Source organism: Pseudorca crassidens, chromosome 1 (genome assembly GCF_039906515.1).
Source record: "Pseudorca crassidens isolate mPseCra1 chromosome 1, mPseCra1.hap1, whole genome shotgun sequence".
Classification (NCBI taxonomy): Eukaryota; Metazoa; Chordata; class Mammalia; order Artiodactyla; family Delphinidae; genus Pseudorca; species Pseudorca crassidens.
Window position 1 is genome coordinate 6,149,916 of NC_090296.1, and position 19,053 is coordinate 6,168,968.

Sequence of the window (19,053 nt, forward strand, 5' to 3'; positions counted from 1 at the left end):
ACACAGACAGTGGCAGGACCCGGGTGCCGGGCCAGGCTGCGGTGGGGAAGGCTTTTCGCCGCCGACTCGGCGCCCCCACAGTTAAGACCCCAGTGGGAGACCATCTTCCACCTTCCCCAGTGGTCTCCACGTCGTGAATCACAGATTCTCTCCCGAATTCCGGGACGAGCGGTCGGGTTGGCGGGGGAACGGTGCATGTCCCCGGCGCCCTCGCCCTCTCCTGGCAGGGAAGAGGGTACGGACCGTGCTCCGGGACGGTTGGCGAGGCCATGGCCTTCCCGGTGCGCAACCCGGGGCTGGAATGGAACGCCGCAACCTCGGCGCGCTCCGGCAGGGGACGGGGGTGGAAATGGGGGCGGAGGAGCCGGGGGCAGGGAAGGGGACAAAGAGCCGCTCTGCCGCCGGGGAGAGCGACCCCCGTGTCAGAGTCCTATTGTCCGTCGTATCTCACACTAAGCTGGACTCTGGTGCCCCCGGGAGGGAGAAGGGGAGCTGTCCTTCGGATCTTGGGTATTTGTTTATTTGGGGCGGGGGAGGCCGGGCGGGGCACGCGGGCCTAGGAAGGGGCTGGGCGACCATTTCCGCGCGTCTCCTTTAAGGGAAGCCCTGCCCTACCTTTCCCACCTTCCCCCTCCTTGCAGCCGTACCTGCATTTTAAAAGCGCCCTGTAGCCCTGGGATTGGCCGAGGCCGCGTCCTCCCGGCGCAGAAACTTGAACCGCCAGTGGACTGTACCATCTCCGCGGCGTCCCCCGCTTGCGCCCCGCCCCTCCCGCACACCCCCGGAGAGGCCCAATCGGACGGGCTGGGGGCGGGACCACGGCTCGAGGGCGCCTGTGGCAGGGCCCCGGGCGGGCGGGCGCACGGCGCGGAGGGACGTGGGGGCCGGCCGTGCCTTGCCCGCTCCCTTCCCCGGAGGCGGGGCCGGGCCGCGGCGCCCCGCCCCTCCCCGCCCGGAGTGGGCGGGGCGGCTGGGGCTCCGGAGCTGGGCCGGGGGCGGGCCTCCGCTTGCTTCGCCTAAGCCCGGAGAGCGCCCGGCACTGCAGCCGCCGACGCAGCAGCGGTCCCAGCTCGCTGAGCCTCGAGACACGCGGGTTCCCGGGCGGCCCGGGAGGGCGCTGCGTGAGGGCGCGCGAGGCGGCGCGGGGCAGGCCGCACGAGCCCCTGGTCGCCCCCCGCCCGCGGGCGGACCGGCCCAGCGCAGCCCCGGCACGGGGAGCGCCGGCCGGGCGAGGGCGCGGGCGATGCCGCGGTGACGGCCCCGCCATGGCGAAGCCCCCGGCGGCAGCGGCGGCGGCGGCGGCGGCGTCGTCGGAGGAGCTGAGCCAGGTGCCGGACGAGGAGCTGCTGCGCTGGAGCAAGGAGGAGCTGGCGCGGCGGCTGCGGCGCGCCGAGGGCGAGAAGGTGGGCCTCATGCTGGAGCACGGCGGCCTGATGCGCGACGTGAACCGGCGGCTGCAGCAGCACCTGCTGGAGATCCGCGGCCTCAAGGACGTGAACCAGCGGCTGCAGGACGACAACCAGGAACTGCGCGAGCTCTGCTGCTTCCTCGACGACGACCGGCAGAAGGGGCGCAAGCTGGCGCGCGAGTGGCAGCGCTTCGGGCGCCACGCGGCCGGCGCCGTGTGGCACGAGGTGGCCCGCTCGCAGCAGAAGCTGCGCGAGCTCGAGGCGCGCCAGGAGGGCCTGCTGCGTGAGAACCTGGAGCTCAAGGAGCTGGTGCTGCTGCTGGACGAGGAGCGCGCGGCGCTGGCGGGGGGCGCGGGTGGCGGCGGCGGCGGCGGCGGCGGTGGTGGTGGTGGCGCCGGCTCCCGTAGCTCCATCGACAGCCAGGCCAGCCTGAGCGGGCCGCTGGCGGGCGGCGCGGCCGGAGCGGGGACCCGCGACGTGGGCGACGGCAGCAGCACGTCGAGCGCCGGCAGCGGCGGCAGCCCCGACCACCACCACCACGTCCCGCCCCCGCTGCTGCCCCCCGGGCCGCACAAGGCCCCGGACGGCAAAGCTGTCGCAACGCGCAGGTCCCTGGACGACCTGTCGGCGCCACCGCACCACCGAAGCATCCCCAACGGCCTGCACGGTAAGGACGGCACCTGCCTGGCGGCGCGGGTCTCGGGCCCAGAGTCCCTTCCCCCGCGGGCGGCCGCCACTCCAGACCCCTCCTCCAGCTGGCATCCAGAGGCTCCCGAGCCCACCCGCAGTGGGGCTTTGGGTGGTAATTTTCTGGTTAAGTGATGGAGGCGTGCCCCTGCCCCTCTGAATACGCAGCGGGCCGGGGGCCGCCAGACCCCAGAAAAGTTTCTCTCCTGCGGAGTTTATCAGTATCAGAGTCTGGCACTGTAGGGCTGGCCGGGGGCACCGCATCCCTGCCTGGAAACCGTTGTCCGGGAGCGGGAAGTTTTTAATGGAAAAGAAAGAAAGAAAGGCCCTTTGAGGGAAAGTGAAATTCCCTCTCTTATCTGGAGCAACAGGCAGCCCCAAACCTAAGCAGTGTTCACCTGTGTGCTGGGGCTGGAATTCCACCTGACCTCCCTGCTGCCTGCCCGCTGGGAAGGATCAGAGGCAGGTGGGCCAGAGTACCCGGGGCTAAGAGCCTTCCTCGGTTGTTGTTAGTCCTGCCTTTTTCAGGGCTCAGGGACCTTTCTCAACTCAGGCTCTAAAACTTTCCAGAGGAATGCGGGCTTGGAATGAATCCTGGCTTTTTGTCTCTGCAGGCCTCGGTTTTCTTATCTGTAGAATGGAGCCAATAATCCCTACCTCCTGGATTTGAGGTGGAGATAAAAGCCTCTGAAGGGTTTGTAAACTGTTGGTCACCTTACAGGAAGTGCCACAGTCGTCTGCGGTGGCCAGGGTGTGGGTGGGAGGACCTTTGGCCTCAGGAAAGCTCAGCTACTGTCTTCCACGCCTGTGTGACTGTCGGGCCCAAGGCAGAGGGCTCTGTAGGAGCGGAGCAGCCGGCCCCCATCCCCAGCCCTCTGATCAGTGGTTCTGCCTGCTGCCTGTCTCCTCTCCCACCTCCCTGTCCTTCCACGTTTTTCAGTGGCTTGGCTCCTACTTCTGGTGGCATTTGCTGCTGCCTGAACTCTTTGCCTGAAGGTGGAGATTAAACAGCCCTTTCTGGTTCTCCTTAAAGGCTCTCCTAGTTCAGAGAAAGTGTATCTAGGCTTTAAGTGACTGTTCTTCCCCAGAGTGACAGCCTGGAGGGGGGGTGGGGTGGGGACAGGGCGCTCTCTCTTTGGTTTGGTGGCCAAGTGGCCTCGCAGGTGCCTTGGGGGGGGGGCGGGCTGGGGTGGGAACTGGACCCCGGGAGGTGGGGTGATAGCCCAGCACCGTTTTTCCTTCGTTTACCTTCCCAGCCTGTGAGTTCAGGGCAGGACTAGGTTTAGAGGGATATTTTGTTACTGATTAGCAATCTAAGGCTACAACTTGGGTTTCTCTCGGTAACTCTGTATCCACCCCACCTCCCACCAGCAGTCTCCTTAAGGCCAGTGGGAGTAGCTGAGCGTTAGGAGGTTTAATATGTTAAGGTTGCACCATCTGGGAAGTGAGGAGTCCCAGGCCCAGCCTCTCCGGCCTCGGCTTCTTGGGGGCCTTGGGAGGGTCAGATTTCTGGGCCTCGGTTTGCCCGAGTGCAGTACGAGGCGGGGGGTTGCTGCAGTCCTGCCTGTGGCTAGGAAACGAAACGTTTCTGGTTTTCAGCTGCGTCATCAATGACACTTGGCGAGGGCGATTCTCAGCAGGGCACTGAAGCCCCAGAGTGTCAGAGCACATTTGCTGAGAAGTTCTGTCATGTTTTGGACAAGGAGACGCGGACCCCGTCTGGCTCAGCGTTTTGCTGCCTCAGTGAACAGAGCAGGAGTGAGGTTCCCACCCCACTGGGGGAGGGCGGGACGGGTGGAGCTGTAGGGTTTCCTGCAGAACCCATGCTGCCACCAGTCCCATGCACACTCGGAACAGGACTGCCACAGATTTTGTGGTGGCAAAGCTTTATGTTGGGGTGACATGAACATTCATATTCTCATCATGAATTTCAGGTATAGGTGGCATCGCTGTCGTTTAGTTTTGTCTCATAAAGTCAGGCGTGGCCTTGAGTTGTTCTCCAACAATATGAGTAGGATGCCTGGAAACAAGGAAAGGCCCATCTCTTAGAAAACACTTTTCTGTACTTGGACTTGTAGTTTTGAGCGGAGAGCGAGCCAGAGGTGGAGGCAGGTACAGGCCTCAGTCTGGGTGGTGGCGAAAGGAGTCGGATACCAGGGTTGTGCCTCGGGCCCTTATCCCCATTTTAAAGCCAAGCACGTGGAGGCTCAGAGAGGTTCTGAGCGTTTCCTGGGAAAGCAACTGAGATTCAGGTGTCTCAGTCCCAGCTGCCTGGGTGGTGCCCTGGGGGTCCTCTCCTGCCCAGACCCGTGGGCTGGCTTGCCTCTCCAGCAGCCCGCTGTCATTGTGGCCGATAATATTCATCAGCAGACACTGCTGACTCCCTATTCTTGGTTCCTGACCCACGTTTGCCCTCCTTCTCCTGTCCTGGGAAGTGTCACTTCCTTATCGGTGACCACTGAGCAGATGGCTGATAACCCCGTTACCCAGAGGGCTCAGACTGTCTCGTGTTCAAGTCTACACTCTTCCCTCTTCTCTTTGGCCAGTTACGTAACTGCCCTGAGCCCCTTTCTGCTCTTCTGTAGAGTGGGGCAAAACCCAGAGTGCCCCCTTTATCCCTGCACACAGTGGGCCTCGACAGTTGTCAGAAGCCTCGACGGTTGTCAGCATCCTTGCCGTGCATCCTTCTTCCAAGGCTCCTCATGAAAAAGAGAGGGACCTGTTGGGGGTTTGCCAGATAGACATCGGTGTTCTCTTTGAAACTCTGTTTGCTGTTTAGACAGACAGCTCGCTTGAGTGTCTGCGACTGAGCCGGCGTCTGGTGGCACTTGCGGATGTGCTGGGGAGCAGTGGCCCTGTAATCCTGTCTCGGAAGCTGCAGGGTACCTGCAGCCCTTCAGGATGCTGTAAGGGCCCTAAGCAGCTGTGGTGGGTGGTGGCCCATCGGTATGCCATCCCTGGCTGGGGCTGGGCCTGGTGGACCTGTGAATGGGGATGCAAATAGGCCTTTCTCTGGGTTGTTTTGTTTTGTTTTGTTTTGATGGAGGTCTGGGCTGGGCTGACTAAAGTCTGGACTGGGATGCTCTTTACTCTAATCCGGTGGGGCAAACTGAGGCAGGCGAACCCCAAACATCAGAAGGTCAGGTTTGCCACTTGGAGCTGATGCAATTTCCAAACAAAAGTACTTTCAACAATTCTCCCCTCCCCCTCCCCATCCTGCGTGTCCCACCTTCCTTCTCCCTTCCCCCCCACGTCCCCATTCACATCTGTCCCAGTCCCCCCATCACACCACGGGGTCCACTTCCCTTTAGCTAACCCACAGAAACCGGGGCCTCCAGCAGCCTTTGTGTGGGCCCTGTTTACTTTTAAAAGTTTGGATTAAAAATTTCAGCTTCTCAAAATAAGATGGGTTTGTCCTCCTGCTTGTGTTTTTGTTGGTTTAAAGGGAGGATGGAGCGAGGGTGGTCTGGGCCTCTGGCCCTGAATAGGTCTTTTATGAGGGGCCTCCCGGCTCAGCAGCTCCTGGGCAGGATGCTAATAAGGCAGCTTTTCCTAAACCCAGTCAGGCCTGGGGCCAAAGGTCAGCAAAGACAATGGGGCAGGTTGAATAAGCTTTTCCCCCTCCCTCTGCATCCTGACCCTGACCATCCGTCACTGGCCTTGGGGTACGGAGCCCCCAGGGCCACATACCAAAGGGGGCTGGTGGTAAGGAGCTCACTGGCCTGTAACCCAGGGTGGGACCAGGGTGTGCCCAGCACTTCACAGTTTACCACAGAGGGTGTCCCAGTCCCAGCTCCATTCTGTTCAGAGCTTCCAAATGGTCCCATATTGCAGGTGGGGAAACTGAGGCATGGAGCGGTATGGTGACCTGCTCCCAGTCCCGTGGGCTGGCTGGGGGGCCTGGGATCAGTCTGGGGAATCAGTCTTGGCCTCCGGTGTCAGTCTGGGCCTGCCGCCCTGTGCCTGCTGCCCCTCTGGACCGGGACAGCCTAAGACTCCCATGGGAGACCCCCACCAACAGTGGAAGGCTGTCCGGAGCTTGGTCCTGGGCAGGGCCCCCTGTAGATGGACCCAGGCAGGATGGGGCGGGAGCTCCAGGGGCTGGACCTGTGTAGCAAAGGTGTGGCACCTGTTCTCAGTCCAGACCCAGAGGCTCAGTCATGCTGTCCTGCTTCCTGGCATGACGGTTCACGGTTCCGGACATCAGTGGGATGGGGAAAGCGCAGGCTTCCGCGCACGGAGTCCCTCCTCACTTATATTTTTCATTCCCTCGCTTCCCTGCCAGGCTGGTTTCCCTCTGCTGTTGTGGCCCCAGCAGACCCCTTACCCATGGCCCGGCCTCTGAGTTCTTAGGACACACACTTGGTTTCGTATCGTTCCCGGGGCAGCGCGATTAGCAAGGAAATCTGCTGCTCATCGTCTGTGTTTTGCACCCATGGGGATTTTCTGTGCCGTGTTTGTCCTTGTCATCAGCACGAGGAATTGGAAGCCTACGAAGCAGGACCCCTGTGGACCTCTGTTTTCTCATCTGCAAAGTGGGAAGCCGTTGCCCGCCCTTGGGTTGAGGGAGGAGGGAGTGTGGTGAAGTGTGTAAACTGCGCAGCGCGTGTGAGGTGACAGCTTACTGCACCTCGAAGCCTCATCTGTGTCTCGAGGATGATACTACTCTGGTCCTAGAACTGAGCCTTAAAGGATGGGTTCAGTGACCCTCCACTGTCACCTGGACCCTGCAGACTTGCCTCCTCGGGGTGGGGATGGGGGACCCCCTGACACATGCTCATGAGGGGGGCCCTTGTGCCCACCCCGTGTCAGAGTCAAATGAGTTGTTGTCTAGTTGAACAGAAGGGGGGTGGCCTTCCAGCGGCAGCAGCAGGTCTGCAGGTGGATCTGGACCATGGGTGCCGAGAGCCCAGGGCCTGCGAGGTGTTCTCATGACGCGTGGGGGAGGCCCGGGGCCTGGAAGCCTCCTCATGGGAACAGAAAGAACCAGAACATTGAGCCGGGGGAAGAAAAGCTTTGGGGCTGGGGAGCTGCTGCTGGGCGGGGAGAGCTGTCAGCCCAGCGGGGTCAGTGCTGTGTGTAGCCCCCCAGGGTGGACCCCCAAAGTTCCAGCGATTCGGATTTCAGCCCTCACAGACAAGAGCGGTCCAGGTGGACTAGGTTGCATCTGGAGGTGGGCAGCTCCCTGTCGGGGGAGGCATGCAAGCACAGGGCATTCCTGAACCCACTGTAATGGGACACCCAGAGAGCTGGGCATCTGGTTGTGTGAGTACAGAACAGCGAGTAGAGAATAGTCAGGGAGGTGGACGGGCAGGGCTGGGTGGCTGAGAGAATTCACCCTTCAAGCAGGAAGGAAAACAAGAGCAGACGTTTATTGAGTGGTTACTCAGTCTGAATTCTGAGTGCTGCTCACGGTGATTCGTGTAGCCGGGCTTGGGGAGCGGAGGTTCCGGAGCATTAACCTGGGGTCTGTCGTGGTGGCGGCCAGGCTGGGGACAGAGGGGCAGGAAGCTTGGGGCCTCCAGGGTGGCGATAGCTGTGACCGTGGTCATGGGAGAGAACCTTCTCTGAGGTTCTCAGATCAGGAGGGTCTGCCCCAAAGCCCTGCCCCCACCCCCCGTCTGCCTGCTTGTGACTCCTGACCTGTGGGGTCAGGGGTCAGTCCTGAGCTGCCCTGGGGCTCGGGCAGAGCAGCACCTGTGGGCGACAAACTCTCTCTCTCTGCAGCCTCACTGTACCTCTCCACAGGATGGTTACACCCACGATTGCTCTGCCCACACCTGCAACCTGGGTGCCCGGGATCCAGGCAGGGAGTGCTCTGGGATTTCATCAGAGCTGGGGAGGTGATGAGGGGACCCCAGTGGCTTCCCCAAAGCCTGGAGACAGAGGAACAAACTTGTCTGCTAAAGGGACGTGATGCTCCTTTGATCATGAACAGGGGAATGGTGCCCCTCTTCCCAGGCACCCAGAGCTGGTCATTGTCACACGTTCCCCTCTTGCTGTCCTCTGCTGCCACAGGCCAGAGGGGGCAGGTGGGTGGAGTGTGATAGGGCAGGTCTGGAGCTGGGTCAGTCCCCTGGTGATGAGTGCCTGCCTGCTCTCGAACGAGTCACTGTTGGTCTCTGCTGTCTGGGGAGCAGGGCAGAAGGATCAGGAGTTTTATCGATTCGTTTGTAAGTGTTCTTGGGATCACCCTGTGTATGATGTTTAAACAGAGGTGCGGAGCATCACTTAACCAAAGCAGAAGCCGGGAGCCCTGGGACGTAGGTGAGGGTCTGTTTCCCTTTCCTCCTTCCTGCTTCCCCATTGGCCAGAGGCCTTGGTCATTTGTTATTTCCTGAATTCAAAGATGGGCTTTCCCCTCCTCTGTGGCAGTGCAGGGTGCATCTTAGAATCAGTGTGTGTGTTTACTGCACGGTCTTCCCCTCCCTTACTCTGGAAAATTGGGCATCTGTGACTGATGGTATCTTAGAGTGGAGGAAATGCCATGCCTGGGAAAGCCGGAAACCCTGGAGCAAACTGCCCAGAGCCCTAAAGGCACTCAGAGGAGACTTGGAAGGGAAGGGGGAACCGCCCCAGGCTCGGCCACAACGGTGCTGAGATGCACTGGGGTCCCCGTTTCTGCTGAGGAAAAGGCTCAGGGCAATGAGGCAAGTCACGTCAGATCATGTGGGGTGGGGAGGGGGCCGTCTGGCGTGATGCTGGAGCCTGCGCCCACCTGTGCCCCCCTCGTCCCCGTATGAGTGTTCATCAAGCCCCTTTCACTCTTGGAAGTGCCCTAGTTTGGCTCTCAACCCCTTCAGGTGTGCCGGGAGCTCAGCGGAGGGGGTGGCTGGAGTTGGGAGCTGAGATGGGCCTGGGAGGTGGAGCCGGTCAGTACAAGCAGAGGAGAGTAGGGGAGAGGCCAGGCATGGCGGGAGGAACAGCTGGGGAGCAGGCACATCTGGCTCTGAGGGCTGACGGGTGACTGGGCGATGCTGGGCAGGTGGGGTCTGTGGCACGTCTCCCACTGTACCTGCATTCCCCCTCCCACCCCCCCCGAAGTCCCTGGGCCGGGCTTTTCTAGCTGTGAGTGGTTCCAGCTGTGACCTTCTCTGAGCGTTTTTCCACAGTTACGTGTGAGGGGTGCACTCAGAAACCGGTACTTTTACATAGACCATCCCCTCCCTTTCCCCTGTGCCCCACTTAATACACGGGTGGCCCCATCAGCTGATATGGTCGCTACATCTGGGGCTTTGGGGACACGGCTGTGCCCTCCAGCGCTGTTCTGTGTGGCTTAGATGACACAGAACGAGCAGCTTGAGCCCACTTGTGACCTGACCTAATGCAAGCCCCTTGTTTGCCCATCTGTAAAATGGGAAGCTTGGATGGGCCCCGCCCAGGGTCCCAGAGACCCTAGCATCCTCTACAACTGGCAGAGCCACAGGGAAAGGGCCACCTGCCCTGCCCATCCTGCCTCTTGTTGTTACCTTTGTGGTTAGGTCTCTTGCCTGGTGGCTGGCCCTCAGCTTGGGGCAGGTCTGGGTGGTGGCGGTGCTGTGGTTGCCATGACACACAGGCACTGCTCTGTCCAGCACTGGCTTAGACCGAGACCCCTGGCTGGCCAGCCTGTCCTCGTGAGGGGCTGTGGTGAGTGCCCCGGTGGAATTACCTGCCTCTGCCATCCGATCACCTCCTGCAGGGCTGGGTAGCAGGTTTGGTGCTAGAGGAGAATGCCTGGCTCTGGTTCCCTGGTGTGGGGTTGCCCGGGACGAGGCCACCTGTTCTGGACTTTTGCCATTTGCTGTCCTATCTCTGCCCAAGACCATAACCTTCCCCAGGGCGGGGTCCAGTGTTCCTGGCACATGGTGGGTGCTCAGTAAATGTCGGAGTGAGGAATGGGCAGCCCGGAGGCACTGGACGAGGTCTCCCTCTTGTTTTAAACCCGACAGTGATCAAGCCCCTTTGGCCACTTGCCTTTCTTTTTTGCATTTGTTCCATTTGGCACCAAATGGTCTTCAGCTTCTTCAAAACAAACAAACCTGCCCCCCGCTCCCAGGATGGTAACTTGTACATCCCGCTGCCTCGCCTCTCCCCAGCTTCCCTGTTTCCTTTTAACAGTTACTAAAAAATACATGTTTGCTTTTTTTTGCTTGTTGTTTTTGGTTTACTTTTATTTGTTTAATTAGTTATCTGTTTTATACGTATTAGTGTATATATGTCAATCCCAGTCTCCCAATTCTTCCCCCGCACCCCCGGCTTCCCCCCCCTTGGTGTCCATACGTTTGTTCTCTATGTCTGCATCTCTGTTTCTGCTTTGCAAACCGGTTCACCTGTACCATTTTTCTAGATTCCACATAATACGCATTAATAGACGATAGTTGTTTTTCTCTTTCTGACTTACTTCACTCTGTATGACAGTCTCTAGGTCCATCCACGTCTCTACAAATGACCCAATTTCATTCCTTTTTATGGCTGAGTAATATTTCCATTGTATATATGTACCACATCTTCTTTATCTATTCATCTGTTGATGGGCATTTAGGTTGCATCCATGACCTGGCTATTGTAAATAGTGCTGCAGTGAATATTGGGGTGCATGTGTCTTTCTGAATTATGGTTTTCTCTGGGTATATGCCCAGTAGTGGGATTGCTGGGTCATACGGTAATTCTATTTTTAGTTTTTTTTTTAAAATTAATTAATTATTTATTTATGGCTGTGTTGGGTCTTCGTTTCTGTGCGAGGGCTTTCTCTAGTTGCGGTGAGCGGGGGCCACTCTTCATCGCGGTGCGCGGGCCTCTCACTATCGCGGCCTCTCCCGTTGCGGAGCACAGGCTCCAGACGCGCAGGCTCAGTAATTGTGGCTCACGGGCCCAGTTGCTCCGCGGCATGTGGGATCTTCCTAGACCAGGGCTCGAACCCGTGTCCCCTGCATTGGCAGGCAGATTCTCAACCACTGTGCCACAAGGGAAGGCCCTATTTTTAGTTTTTTAAGGAACCTCCATACTGTTCCCCATAGTGGCTGTGTCAATTTACATTCCCACCAACAGTGCAAGAGGGTTCCCTTTTCTCCACACCGTCTCCAGCATTTATTGTTTGTAGGTTTTTTGATGGTGGCCATTCTGACTGGTGTGAGGTGATACCTCCTTGTAGTTTTGATTTGCATTTCTCTATAATTAGTGATGTTGAGCATCCTTTCATGTGTTTGTTGGCCATCTGTATGTCTCCTTTGGAGAAATGTCTATTTAGGTCTTCTGCCCATTTTTGGATTGGGTTGTTTTTTTTAAAATATTGAGCTGCATGAGCTGTTTATATATTTTTGAGATTAATCCTTTGTCTGTTGATTTGTTTGCAAATATTTTCTCCCATTCTGAGAGTTGTCTTTTCGTCTTGTTTATGGTTTCCTTTGCTATATACACGTTTGCTTTTATCAGTGGTTCCCAACCTCGGCTGCATATTAGATATCACCTCCGGAAACTTTAAAAAGTGCCACTGCCTGGACAAGCCCCCAGAGATGGGCCCCTGTTGGTCCCGGAGCCTCCTGTGGTTGTAGACGTTCCTGGGCGTTCTGCTGACTGCAGAGCCACTGTGGGAAGCTCTGGGAGAGAAGCTGCTGGGCCCGCAGGGCTGCCCAAGCTGGAGATGGCCCATCAGCAGGTGAGCCGGAGGCAAGGACGTGGCCCCACACTGGGGCATCACGGAGCCTGGCCCGCAGGGCGGGGAGGCTGGTGTCAGCTCACGTTAGCCGTGAGGGTGAAACAGGCCCGTTTGTACACTGCCTTGCCGACATTCGCCGTGTGGATACCCCGGGAGCTGGCTTTGGTTCGCCCGGCGGGGCTCCCAGGCAGCAGTGGAAAGCTGGGTCTGAGCCTGGCCTTGCATTTCCTGAGCACCTGCCCCAGCTCTGGACACAGCCCGGTTTGCTCCCCCAGCTCCCCGCCCTGGGAGCTAGAATAGACTGCCAGGCATCGGCACGGAGGCGCTGCCTTTGCCACCCCTGTTGTGGGGTGCTAGGCCGCCCCAGACGGGGTGGGGGCCTTTTAAGGCTGCGGTCAAGGGAGCAGAGGCAGGCTGGGCCAGTGGCACCCAGACGGCAGCTTGGGAGAAGAGCCGACCCATTTCCAAAAATAGCCCATCCACTGTCAGGGGAAGCATCTCTTTGTCTTCCCAAATCTGTCTTTCCGTCGGCTCCCGGGTTGTAAGGCTAGAAGGAGGCACGCTCTTGTCTTGGAATCAGAGGCTCCGGGAGGCACCCTCCCACCCCCCCCCCACAAGGGCCCGATTGTCCGGCGGCCCTGAATGCGCCCGCCCGTCACGGAGCGCGCCGCACCGGCTCCTCTCCCTAATGAGCCCGCTCTGGGAGTGGCCCTTTGTGGCGGGTTCCGGCCACGCTGCCTGTGCCAGGGCTCTCAGAAGGCTCGATTTCCCGGCCGCTTCACATCTCTCGGAGCTGATGGGACAATGGGAGGCTCCCGCCGTGCCCTTTCTCCTTTTTTTTCTGTGTTTTCTGGAACGTGCACACACCGCCCTTATACGGGACAGAAAATTAAGCAGCAGGTTTCTCCCTCTCTCAGCACCCTCTGCCCTGGCGGGGAGGGCTCCCCGCCTCTCCTCGCCTTTCCCAGCCCTTCCCGTGGGACCTCCCCCCACCATTGTCTCCCTCCTCTTGTTCCCGGGTCTCTCCGGGCTCCTTCCCCTGAAAACAGGCTCATGTTTCCTAGTCCAAAGCAATAAACAAAATCTTCTCCTTTCTGTTTTCCTGCCCCCGGCTCCCTTCCTTCCCCACCCAATCCTCCGAGGAGCACCAGAGGCCCAGCCCACCTGCCCACCCGCAGCTTCTTGGCCCCTGGCAGTCCTGGACCCCGGGAAAGGCAGTTCCAGCTTGGTCCAGTGGCCTGTTCTCATCCTGACCTCTTGGTGGTGTTTGATGCCCACTGTGGGCTTGTCTTCTAGAACAGGGCAGGGTGGCTGGGCACCGCCGACCTCCCTGGCAGCAGCTCCTGGCTTTCTCTAGCTGTCTCCTGCCCGTACTGGGAAGCATCGCTCCCGGGCTAAGCCCCCAGTCTTTCTCTACCTTTCGCTCCTGACCTGGAGACCCAGCAGTCCAGTGTCATCCTGGTCACCATCCTGTTGACTCTGTGCCCTCTGAGTTTGGGCCCCTTCGTCTCACCTACACTCCTGTCCCCTCTGCCTAACGGGTGGCGACCCCACTTCAGGGTTTCCTGGCTCTAGCCCTGAGCTGCCCACTAGTCACATGAGGCTGTTTCAATTCAACTTAATTAGGATTGAGTAACACGAGCGTTTCAGTTTCTGAGCTGTGCTTAGCCCCCTTGCCAGTGCTCTGCACCGTGTCATTGCAGAAAAGGAACATCTCCGTCCTTCCAGAGAGTTCTGTCGGCAGCGCTGATCTGGACGGCTCCTTGCTGCGCCGTGCACTGCACTTGTGCACAGAAGGAAGCTCTGCGTGTGAGCGTGGTGTCGGGGGCTCTGTCCCTTCCTGCCAGGCTCCACGCACGATCCCAGGGTCTGCTTGCCTTGCCGGTGCACAGCAGGCCCTTAGGGCTTCTGCTGGCAGGAATTGCCCTTTCTTACCTCCTGCACCCACTGAGATCCCGCCCTTCCCTTGAGGCTTAGGTCTGCCCTTAGAGATGGACAGTCACAGGATGTGTGACCAGCAGCCCTCGTCCACTCCTCGTCTGCAGGAGCCTCAAGCCAGGCTCTTGCCGTTTGCCCTGCAGCCACGGATGCCACTCCCGCTGGTGGCCTTGTGTGTGGGTTCACGTGTACGTGTAGGACACCCAAGCCCAAGAGGCCACAGGGCTCCAGGAGGCTGCAGAGGTCTTCCCCGTAGAGCCCAGCCCCCCACTCCCAGCCACCAGCTCCTTATCCTCGAAACAAGGCCAGGAGGCCTGCGGGATCCGAAAACAAAGAAAATGGCTTTTCAGACGGTGGGGTGAGGTGGGGTAGGTTGCGGGGGATGGACACAGGCCCTCTCCTCCCTCCCCTCTGTGTGTAGAGGAGGTTGCAGACCTGCTCCGGCCGGTCCCCCTCCGGCCCTCTATGCGTGGCTGTGACGGGCAGCAGGCATTCTCACCATCTCGGGGTTAACCGAGCTGCCTGGGTGCAGCTGCGGGTCATTGCGCCAGCCGCTCCCTGGCGGGTGAAGCCATTACGCACTGCACCTGGTGTTCTGGCCCTGGCCTCGACCCCCCTGGTTACTGCCCTTCCTGTGCCCTTGAGCCCACTGTTGGGTGTGTGTGTGTGTGTGGCGGGGAGCATCAGGGCAACCGGTGAGATGATAGCAGCATGGCTCCCCCATGCCCCCTCCCCCCTTTGAAGGCCTGATGAGGCACTGGCTTGGCCCCAGGAAGAGGGGCTAATATTCGGGCTTCCCTGACCTTGGGGGCCAGGAAGGTCTGAGGAGAGCCCCATTCTGAGGTATCTTACTCTGGAGATGCAGTTGGCGGTGGGGGGCTGGCGGGAGGGGGCGATCCTTGGCGTCAGCTCCCTGGAGGCCCCCAGCACCCCGTGCAGCCGCTGGGCCCCGTTCCTGCTGCTGTCACTCCTCTGCTGAGGGCATTTCCTGGCTTGGGGCCGAGGGTTTCCTGTGAGCCCTGCTCCACGCCCCCATGCAGCCCCTGCAGCCCCTGCCCCGCCTGTGGGAACTCCTGCTGACCCGCAGCAGCTCCTCAGTGTGTCCAGGAGGCCCCCCGGGATGCTCCCTGCCCTCCCTCCGAGGTCCCCGCCCTGGAGGGTGGTCCCCAGCACCGTGCTGTTTTCATCTCGCCTCTCTCCCTGCAGAGTCCATAATCCCTGTCCCCCGAGTTAAGGCCTCGTTCCCGTGAGCTGGCCTGGTTGTGGGCAATGTGATCCGCTCCCAAGCGTGTGGGGCTGAAACACTGTGGGTAATGCTGGATGAAAAGACCCCTTGTTTGTGGTGCAACCCAAACTCATGAGCGGGAAAGTGGCGGGGGGGGGGAGGTCGGGGTGGTGGCCGGCCCCCCCGAGTCTGCCCCCTTGCCCTCCAAAAATGCGGCACAGGTGGGGTCACTGGAACCTCCTGGCCTGGGGCTTTATTTGGGGGGTTGTGACGGGAGGGAGACACCCGGGTCAGCTCAGCCTCCTCTGGTCCCTCCGCAGTCCCTGCTGCTTCAAGGTCAGCTGTGCCCTGCTCTGTGCTGACCTTCAGTGGACACATGCTCAGTGGTCTCCTTAATCTGGGCATGACAGGCTTTGGGGAGCCCTGGGCCCCCAACATGGCTGTGTACTTATGCAGGTTCTCAGAGGTGGAGAGTGGTCTGTGGCCCAGGAAAGATCCAGAACCACAGTGGGAGCGCTAGTGAAATCCCTCCCTGAAGCCTTTAAAAATTTTTTTTTAAAAATTTGTTTATATATATGTATATATATATTTTAAAAATTTTGTTCAGTTTCTTTTTTAAAATTTTTACTGAAAGATAGTTGATTTAGTTAGTGTGTGTTGTGTTAGTTTCAGGTGTACAGCAAAGTGATTCAGTTGTACTTATATATAAAAATATACTTTTTTTTACATTCTCTTCCATTGTAGGTTATTACAAGATATTGAGTATAGCTCCCTGTGCTAAACAGTAGGTCCTTGTTCGTAATCTATTTTATATACAGTAGTGTGTATATTTCAATCCCAAACTCCTAGTTTATCCCTCCTCCCTCTTCCTCTTTGGTAACCGTAAGTTTGTTTACTAAGTCTGTGAGTCTATTTCTGTTTTGTAAATAAGTTCATTTGTATCATTTTTTTTAGATTCCACATGTAAGTGATATCATATGATAATTTTCTTTCTCCGTCTGGCTTACTTCACTGAGTATGACAATCTCTAGGTCCATCCATGTTGCTGCAAATGGCATCATTTCATTCTTTTTTTATGGCTGAGTAATATTCCATTGCGTATATATACTGCATCTTTATCCAGTCCTCTGTCAGTGGACATTTAGGTTGCTTCCCCTTGAAGCCTTTAAAAAGTAAAAATGAATGAGCTTAATGCACGCGCCTTGCCAGGAGGCTCCACGCAGGAGTCAGAGAGTGAAACCTAAAGGCCGCTTGGTTTGAGCCTGTGGTCTGGGAGGTGTGGGTGTTGAGCTCTGGCTCACGCCCACCCCGTCCTCTGTTCTCAGGAGTCACACCTCTTGTTCCTCTTTCCTGAAGTTGTCTGTATTCATGTGAGGGTTTAGAGTTGGGTAGATGTTTCCACGTACATCTATCTTTGCTTCCTGGACTTTTCTCTACGTGTTGCTTCCTTTCTGCCTCGTTTTCCCTGGGCCTCAGTTTACCCAGCTGGGAGATGAGGCAGTTGGACCAGGTCCATGGGGGCTCAGAGACCCTGGAGGAACTTGAGGAAGTTCCTCCCTGGGTATCAGCCTTGCCCTGGTGGCTGTTCCCAGCCTGGCCCCTTCTCCCCATGCAGCCGAACCAGTGCCATTGGGCCTTCTTTTCTGTGTGACATTCCTGCCACTCTGGGGCTTTCAGCATCCACGGTGGCCCAGTTTCTAACCTCAGGCCCTCACCTTCCAAGTGCTTGCCCAGGTGGGGGACTGATCTGACCCAAAATCAGAAAGCAGTGGCCAGGAGGGATCGCTTGCTGCCCTCCTCCACCGCACCCACCGAGGCTTCACTTTCCAAGCTCCGCCCCCCCACCCCCCCTGCCCCAGAGGCACACATGCCAACTCCCTGCCGCTGTGGGCACAGCAGCCATTGCCAGCGGGAGCAGAATGAAAATGGGAAAGTCTTCTAATTTCCTTCTTTTGAATTGCAACCTTGATCCTTCCTCTCTCCTCCTACAGACCACGCCTCTGGTGACTTTTGACTAGGTCTGTGGGCTCCCTTTTCTCCCGCTGAAAATATATGCAGTAGTGCCTCATTTGCCTTAATGAGAATGTCAGGCTTAGGGCCCTGGGAGGAGGGGGAGGCCTGGGGGCCAGGAGAAGGCGGTTTGCACTGCCGGGCCAGCGCCCAGCCAATGACTTTGACTCTGAAAGGTGCTCATTCACTCATGTGCAAGCTGGTGTTTGCAGCCTCCTGGGTGCCAGTGGGGCAGGGCAGCTTTGGGGGAGGGGGGAGCCCTGCATCCAGCCGAGAGGCCGTGTCTCCCGGTGGCATCCCCACTGGCCCTTCTGTGGTTCGCTGATTAGTGCCTGGAAGAAGCGGAAAGGACGGTCCCAAGGGGAGAATGGGGTCTAGGAGGCCTCAGGGGGTATGCGGGGGGCGCCAAGGGGAGATGGAAGGCATGCTGGGCTGGGTTCTCTGTGTTCCCCACGAGGACGGGGAGGGTGACGTGGCTTCGGTACTCGCGCGGCAGACATTTCTGAGGCTGTCAGTGGTGTGGGCCTCGGGGCGCGAGTGACTGCCTGCTGCTGTGTCCTATTCCTGCACCTGGGAATGAGCCTGCGGGAGGAGGGGTCAGCCCACCGCAGGGACAGGGAGGTGGGGAGGGGCAGGGAATCCTCAGGTGCACCTGCTCTGCCGTGACCACCTCCCCACGGCGCGGTGCACTCGGGTGTAGACCACGCCGGGCCCTCTGCTGGTCCAGTTGGGCCGCGGAGCCCCTCAGTCAGGGGAGCGGTGAGTGACAGTCTGACCTTGTTGAGGCCCCTCCCCCATCCTCCCCTCCCCCTCCCAATCGTCGGGCTCCACTTTGTCACCAGTGAAGCAGACCCTTGGGTTAGGGATCTCGAAGGGCCCCTTCATAGGGGGTTGGAATAAATCCACGTATGCCATTCTCTGATGTGTTAGAAAACCAGCATACACAACCTCCCTCAGTGGTCTTGAACGAGACTTAGTTCTGACCGTTTACTGCAGGCACCGAGGCTGTTTTTGGTCACGATTCATAGAGGACTAGGGGGGAGAAGGTCTTGGCAGGGAGAGTGGCCCATGGCAATGGGGGCGGTCAGAGCCCAGAGAGTCCTGCTCTGAACCACTGGGCACTGGGCCTCCCCCGAAGCAGGTGGCCGCCTCGGATAACGTGCTCTCGTGTCCTTCCTGCTGTCCTTAGGGTTTGTCCTTTTAATACTCGGGGTGCGTGAGGTGTCCAGCAGGCCCGGGAGGGGAATTTGTGGGGAAGGGGAGGTCCCAGTGGGAGGCTGCCCTGCTGGAGGGAAGGTGAGGTGGCTTGGCTGGGCCCCTGCTCTGCCGGTACCTGTCCTGGGTCAGGAAGGCAGGGACCCAGCTCCGGAGGTTTGCCTGTGGCTGCAGGGCTTAGCTGTGGCACGCCAGCCCTGAGGCCGCCTGGTAGGATTCGGGGACCTGGACCGGCAGCGGCAGGGGTGGGGGAAGGGCCAGTGGGGCCGGGGGCTGGCTCGCTGGCGCAGCACTATTCCCGTCCATGTCCCGAGAGGCTCAGACAAGGAGATGCTTGTGAGCCAGAGTTGTGAGTTGGCATCTGGAAATGATGCCTCATTACAGAGCTTGCTTCCTAAACATGCGTGCATTTATCATGAAGGGCCTTTAGGAGAAGTCCTCGGGGCTGCCGGGGCCCGGATGTGGGGAGGCGGAGCTGGCGCGGCCCCGTGGCACAGATGAGGACACGCAGTCCGCAGGCCCATGGGATTTCACAGATACCACCGCCCCATCCCTGTGCCTCAGTTTCCTGCCTGTCTCCCGGGGGCAGAGTGGGGATTTTGGTGGTCTTCTCAGCTCCGTGCTGTGCTGTCTCAAGCAGAGTGCCTCCAGCTGTGAGGGGTGGTAATGGTGGATGGGGCCCGGCCCCTGGTGCCTGCTGACCACTGCGTCCCTCCCCGCAGGCTGCTGGCCCCTGCTCAGGAGACACTTAGGGTCTGGTGTGTCTCTGAGTTGTGTGTGTGTGTGTGTGTGTGTGTGTGTGTGTGTGTGTCTGTGTGTGTGTCTGTGTGGTGGGCAGTCTTCTGTAGGAGCCCTGGAGGAGGGTCAGGGGCCTTGGTCTGGCCTCAGTCTGTCCTGGACCCCTCTGTGGGCCTCATCTGTAAGGGGCCCCT

The 19,053-nt window shown here is 58.9% G+C and overlaps 1 protein-coding gene across 6 annotated transcripts in view; it reads left to right on the plus strand.

The window, feature by feature from the left end:
- Positions 1-949: 949 nt before the first annotated feature.
- Positions 950-19,053, plus strand: part of CCDC85C (coiled-coil domain containing 85C) — an 83,724-nt gene continuing 65,620 nt past the window's right edge. The window contains exon 1 of one of the 6 annotated variants that reach the window (XM_067726128.1): positions 950-2,076. In XM_067726128.1, the coding sequence (XP_067582229.1) occupies positions 1,266-2,076 (811 nt within the window). In that variant the 5' untranslated portion in view covers positions 950-1,265. The remainder of the gene's footprint in view (positions 2,077-19,053) is intronic. The other 5 variants (XM_067726147.1, XM_067726138.1, XM_067726098.1 and 2 more) reach the window with 5 other exon arrangements.